Raw genomic sequence first — 6,274 nt, forward strand, 5'->3', positions numbered from 1 at the left:
GCTCAAACGATCCACCTGCCTCAGACTCCCAAAGTACTGGGATTACAGGAGTGACCCACTGCAGCCGGCACCCCCTTTACCTCGGAACAATCCGTCTCTTTCCTTGGGGGCCCCCCACGATCTAGACACCACCCACCTTGTTCTGCCTTGGCCAAAATACCACCTAACTGCCCCCACCCATGCCCGGTGCCCCTCCCCCACGCTTCTCTGCTCTTCGCTGAGTCCCACTTGGCTGGTGCCCAGGACAGTGACAGTCCCAACCCTTCCAGCCCATCTCCCCACATCAGTACACTCCGGAGAGCCAACCAAGAGTAGATTCTTTATTCATTTATCTTTTTTTCTTAAAAAAAAAAGTATTCATTTGGTATAAAAAATAAATATTTTAAATATGACATTGAATAAATAAAAATAATCTGTCAGTATGAAACATCCCCACAGGGTACATTCATCAAAGAGGAATTTGTCACCCAAGGCCAAGTGCTTTACAGTGGAAAGGAAGGAGGGAAACCTCTAAGGCCGCACGGTGGGCCCACGGAGCTAGCACGTGGGCGGGACTGAAGGCTGGATGCTGGGATTGGGGTGAGGAACTAGAGATGATTCTAAGGCAGGAACATCTGTACCATCTGCAGGGAAACACTACCTCCCCAGGTGCCAGAGCTCCAACCCCACACACTATGTCTACTCTGGAGAGCCGTCAAGGCAGAGCTGGACTGGCTGGGTCAGGGTGGAAGTGCCCCAAGTCAAGGACAAGGAGGACAATGGGGACGATGGGGAGGAGAGACAAGTAAACTAGCAGTGCTTTTTAAAAAAATGTTTAAATAATAAATAAGGGCCCAGAGCTGGAGACGTCTCTCTTGGTAAACTACAAAATGACTGTCCCTCTCTCTTCCTCTGGTCAGGCCCAGGTGTGATCCACACCAGCAGATAAAAAGGGAAGAGGAACTCAGCTCCTGGTCCGGCAGAGCTGTTTCACACAAAGGCTCCGTGATTCAGTGATGCTGTGCAGAGTGGACGCCGAGCTGCCGGATGGGATCTGGAGGAAGCACTGAGGATGGGTACCATGGGTCCAAGTCCAGGCTGGGCAGGAGAGCGACTCAGAGCCAGGGCCGCCAGGTGGTCCCGGCACAGAGCACCCAAGTCCACAGGGAGATGAGGTGATGGGCGAGTCAGCCGGGCGCACCGGGTGGAATCAGCAACTCTGGTTTCCAGGCAAGTTTGTCTTTCTTGAAGCCCATCTTGGGGGAGTGCAGCCCGCCCCAAGCTAAGTCGGATGGAGCAGGAAGGGGAAGGTGGCCCCTGCATCCTGGACAAGGGTGAGCATGGCCAAAATCTCAACAGCCACATCCTCATCTTGCTGTTGGGATGGACAAATGGACAACTCCCGGCCGCACCCTCCACCCCAACCCCAGGCCTCAGGACCTGCCTGCACGCTGCCCATGCGCCATCCAGGTAAAGTGCTTAGAGAGCGACAGGGAAAGGTGCAAAGTGAGTGAAAAGTACCATAATTAGTACCATCATCTTGTCAGAGGAACTTGGAGGCCGGCAGCCCACTCAGGGTTTGAGAAGAAGCCAGAACACTGCTCTGAGCAGCTGCCCTGATTCGGCTGCCTCCCTCCCTCCCCTGCTCTCAGACTGGAGGGCGTTTCTCCACTTGCCTGGCCCCAGCACAAAGAAAGAGATCGGGTTCCCTGCCTGGGAGCCCAGACATGGGTGGGAGTGGGATGGGGGTGGGGCAGGAGGGCCCACAGCTTCCTGGTCTGAGTCCCAGGCGTCTGCAGCCTCCCTCTCCTCCTCTTGGGAGCAGTGGGCAGCTGATCCCCCCAGTCTCCCCCACCTTCCTGGGGTCTGGCCCAGCCAGGCCCCCCCACCCTCTATGGGTGTCCGGGCCACCAGAGGAGCTTCCCTGCTGTGTGGGAGCACGCTGGGTGCTGGGGCAGGATTGTTCCAGGGCACTATTTCAGAGGCAACATGGGGACACAGAAACAGGGACAGGGTAGGCCACAAGGACTGTCTTGCCCACTGCTCCAGGGGGCACAATTTCAACCAGGAGCAGTGCCCCTTGCAACACAATGCTGGGGCGCCCAAGAACAGTGTGAACCAGCCCCCTGGAACCAAGATAGAAAGGCACCCGGCCTCTCCACAAACTGGCCCAGCCCCTGCAGCCTGGACCCTGACACCCCAAAGCAAGTCACAGTAGGGGATGGCGGTGGAGCCAGGCCCCGCACTCCCACTCAGGCCTCCCCATTCTCTCAGATCCGACCCTTCTCTGAGCTTCACCCGTAAGGCTTATTCCACTTGTAACATTGTCGACTTCCAGACCAGGCCCTGCTAAGCCCTGGCCCTGGCACTTGTGTCGGGAGCCATCATCATATTTTGCTGATAGGGACCAGGGAAAGGGAAATTAACTTTGCCACTGAAAGCACCAATAAGTTAATATAAATAGGGTATCATAATAAATAGAAATCATTCCGGGTCAGACGCACGCTTGAAGCTCAGGGTTCCCTGAGACCCTGACCTCAAGTTCTGCTGTCCCTTTGCCCTGGGGACCAGAGAAGGCCTCCGGTCCCCCTCAAGTACCTCTGTGTGACCTCACAAGGCCTCCCAGGGCCTCAGATGTGAGCTGCTACTCTGAGCTACCCTAGCCCCTCCTTACAGACTCTTACCCAGAGGAAGACCCTGGGTCCTTCAGAACCTCTGCACCTGACTTAGCAACCTGCCCCTGCCCTACCCACCTCCACAAACCCCTGCTGCAGGTTCAGCCATCAGACCCTGGCCATCCCGGGCTGTAAGGAAGATCACGAGGAAGAGAAGGAAGAACCCACCAAAGCTTTCGGGGCCTCTCCTCCTCCCAGCGTCTTCCTTCCCAGACCTGAAGGTGGCTTCTTTGCCTCCCCAAGAGCCTGAATGCCAAGTGACCTCCTTCTGGAAACTTCTGCCTGACTGTTCCTATGCCCAAGTTCTCTGATCATCCTCAAAAGAAGACAGCCTCCCATCCCAGAGGCCCCTCTCTATCTTCCACTCATCAAACTTCGAGGGGACAAGGAGTCCTTTGGGACCCTAGCCCCTCTGGCCCACCTAAGTCCCAACCTAAGGGGCAGCAAAGGCACAGATGGTGATCATTTGCCAGGGGCTGGTCCACTCCCCGGGGCCCTGCTGTCTCGCTGTGGTCAGGGCTGTTGTAGATGACTGTGTAGTTTGCCCACTGCACAAAGTGAGCAAGAAGCCAAAGGGACAAGTGGAGGCAGAAGTCCAGCCCACGCTCCCCAGTCCACAATCTCCCAGAGGAAGGGGCACCTTCTTCTAGCTCCCTCCCTATGGAAGTTTCCACTCTGCTCAGCTTCATCACAGCCCAGCCCAGAATGGAGTGGACTGGCCAGGCACCCTCGGGGTCTGCCAGCAGCCCCCATTTGGGTTTAGCCATGCCCCGGGCCCCAGCCACTCTAGGACAGGCCCCCACATCTGGACCTCACTCCTGAGATCCTTCGGTTCACAGCACGCTTCAAGACCTCTTGCTAGAAGGCCTGGGCCAACACGGCGATGGTCTCCTTATACTTCCCCAGGAGTTGACAGCCCAGCTTCTTCTTCTGGAAGACGTCCTTACCCGAGGTGTCAGGGCCATAGGTCACGTCCACATGGCCCACGTGGTACTTGCTGCACAGGCGGCACAGCACGTTGCTAAGGAGGCCTCGCAGGATGTCAGCAGTGGCGTTGAGCTTGCTATGGAGGCTGAGGGCACTGGGGTTGAGGATCTTCTGGTCCCGGGTGATGTTGCCCAGGGAGGTGCCAAGGTACACGACTATGCGGTACAGCTCCACCAGCTTGGCCTTCTCCGTGCCGTTGGCGTGGAAGGGTGGGAAGTCCGTCACGTTGGGGCCACACAGCTTGTCCAGGTTGTTGGGGAACGGCTCCCCCTGGGCTGTGTACTAAGGGGCAGAGGGCAGGTGACGTGGGAGTCAGAGGTCTGTGTCACAGCCCTGCCGCCAACCCTTTGGGCAAGCTCTTGAGTCTCAGTTTCCCCATCTAGCGCATGAGGACCCAACTCCTTGCCCTGTAAGCATCTAGAATTGTCATGAGAGCCAAAAGTAATTGTAGTGTGAGTGTACTTGCTAAAGATCAAAGCCTAAGCCATGCACGCAGTCATCATCATCATCATCACCACCCTAAGGGGACAGAAGGGAAAACTCGGTGTCTAGCCCCAGCTGGGGCACCACACACAAGTACTTCCATCGCTGCACTCACGATGCTCCAGGGCGCCCCTCCACGCCCAGCACCCACAGCCCACTGCCTCTCAACTGCATCTCCCTGGTGCCTCATGCGCATTTCCCCTCCATCCCTCCCTCCCTGCAGCAGGACAATCACAAGACAAGAAGTGCCAGGCCCTCACCTTTGCACCCAGCTCTCCCCTTGCTCACTGGGCACCCTGAGGAAGCTTCCCTGGGAAGCGTGGGCAGGAAGTGGCACGAAGCGTGGGCAGGAAGCGGGTGGTTTAATCAAGCCATTCTCTCCTTCCAGCCCCAAAAGGTGCCCTCAACCCAGATCAGGACACCCCCTAATGATATTTACAAGCCCCCTCCCTGCCATCTCCTGTCAGTATCTCAGGGGTAACTTACATAGAGAATAAAGAGGGCATTGGCACTGCCATTGAGCTGTGCCAGTTGGCTCCTGATCTGGTTCATGAGGTTGTTGTGACATGGGTGGCGTATGGCACAGGTGGCGTTGACAGGGGTGATGGGGAGGGGGCTCCCTGCCCCATGTTTCCAGTGCAGAACCAGCAGCAGGGGCACAACTCCTGGGGACAGGCAGGAAGAAGCCATGAGTAGAAAGGCAGCGAAGGGTGGCCTGGGGTCATGGCACACCAGATGGGGGTCCGGCAAGGGTCGCATGGGAGAGGACTCCTGGTTCCTCCTCACCACCTGCAGCTGTCTTCCTGGGGCCTAGTCTTCACTCTGTCACTCCGTGTGTTTCTCTGCTGCCCTCTCTCTACCTTAGCTCTCCCTGCTCTCTTCTGGGATGACAGAAAGACGAGGGCAAGACGCAAGCCATTTCCACCAGAAGGGTGCAGGGTCCAGGAGGGACTCCCAGCCATCCCACCCTTTCCCTCAGGAAGGCAAAGGCCCTAAGGCCCCCTGGCCCTCTGGCTGGAAGGCACCAGGCCACAGGCCCAGCAGGCGCCAGTAAGGAGATCCCTGCTTCCCACCTCCCAGGGTGGCCCAGGTTCCTCAGCAGCACTTCCCACTCACTGGTCCATTGCAGCCCAAATCTCCCAAGTCAGGCACCCATGGGGACCACGGGGCATGGGGGAGTGGGGAGGAGTCCTCGGCTGATCCTCGTCTCCCTCCCAAACCTGCCACTTGATTCTGGCTCCCTCGCCAATTGCCCCCGATTCTGCCCCCGTCCCCATCATCCTCTATCTCTTCCTTCCCTAGTGTCCCCCATCTCACTCAAGTTCACCCAATTTCTGCCTGGCTGTCCCCACTCTCCATCCCCAAATCATCATTCAAAACTCCCTGTTCCCTCAGCTCTGGACAGCCCCTGACTCCATGCCTTGACTCCTGACTCCATCTCCCGATTCATCTGCTGTCCCTTGTCCCAGGGGCTCCCATCCCCCCAACACACACACCGGCTCAGGGAGGGAAAGGAAATGGTGCACCAGGAGAGAGAAAAGGCAAAAGGTCACAGGCAGTCGGGTGGGCGGGGAGGAAGGAAAGTGAAAGGTGACAGGAAAGCTGGGAGCTGTCCCGACATGTCCTGGCTTGCCCCTCCCCCAGGGGGGCCTGTTCTCCCCACTCCCCCAAGCCCCCTTAGACGCCTTTCCAGGGCTCCGCAGAAGGGCATCTGAAGGTGGTGGGCGCCGGGGTCAGCGGGTGAGTGAGGCTGGAGACCTCTCCCGGATCCCCCATGCTGGGACAGCGGGGACGAGGGCATTCCTCAAGTTCACTTCTCCTGGGTCCTCTGTTCGTCCCAGCATCCCCAGGCAGTGCTGAGGCCCCGGGGTGGCTGCGGGAGGGGGGCCACACCCCTATATCTCACCTAGCGCAGACCACACGCTTCTAGACACCAGCAGATGGAGGCGGCACCTGCTCCCGTCCCAGGCCGGAGTTTGCAAGCTGCTCGCCGCCCGCGCCCCTCCCTGGGAGCAGCCCGGGACCGCGGTTGGAAAGGAGAAAGCGGAAAGAAAGAAAGAAAAGAAAAAGAGAGAGGGAGAGTGAATCTGCGAAAAAGCGCAGAGGGAAGAGCAGCCAGCGAGAGTGTTGGGAGCGAGGAGGAGGAGGAG

General features: G+C 58.0%; 1 protein-coding gene across 1 annotated transcript in view; it reads right to left on the reverse strand.

Moving 5' to 3' along the window:
• Positions 1-300: 300 nt before the first annotated feature.
• LIF (leukemia inhibitory factor) overlaps positions 301-6,274 on the reverse strand; it is a 17,325-nt gene continuing 11,351 nt past the window's right edge. Inside the window, exons 5-6 of the mRNA XM_011957709.1 lie at positions 4,611-4,839; positions 301-3,923 (exon numbers count right to left, since the gene is read on the reverse strand). Coding sequence (XP_011813099.1) covers positions 3,513-3,923; positions 4,611-4,839 — 640 coding nt within the window. The 3' untranslated portion in view covers positions 301-3,512. The remainder of the gene's footprint in view (positions 3,924-4,610; positions 4,840-6,274) is intronic.

The sequence above is a fragment of the Colobus angolensis genome, unplaced genomic scaffold, assembly GCF_000951035.1.
Source record: "Colobus angolensis palliatus isolate OR3802 unplaced genomic scaffold, Cang.pa_1.0 Scaffold448, whole genome shotgun sequence".
Lineage (NCBI taxonomy): Eukaryota > Metazoa > Chordata > Mammalia > Primates > Cercopithecidae > Colobus > Colobus angolensis.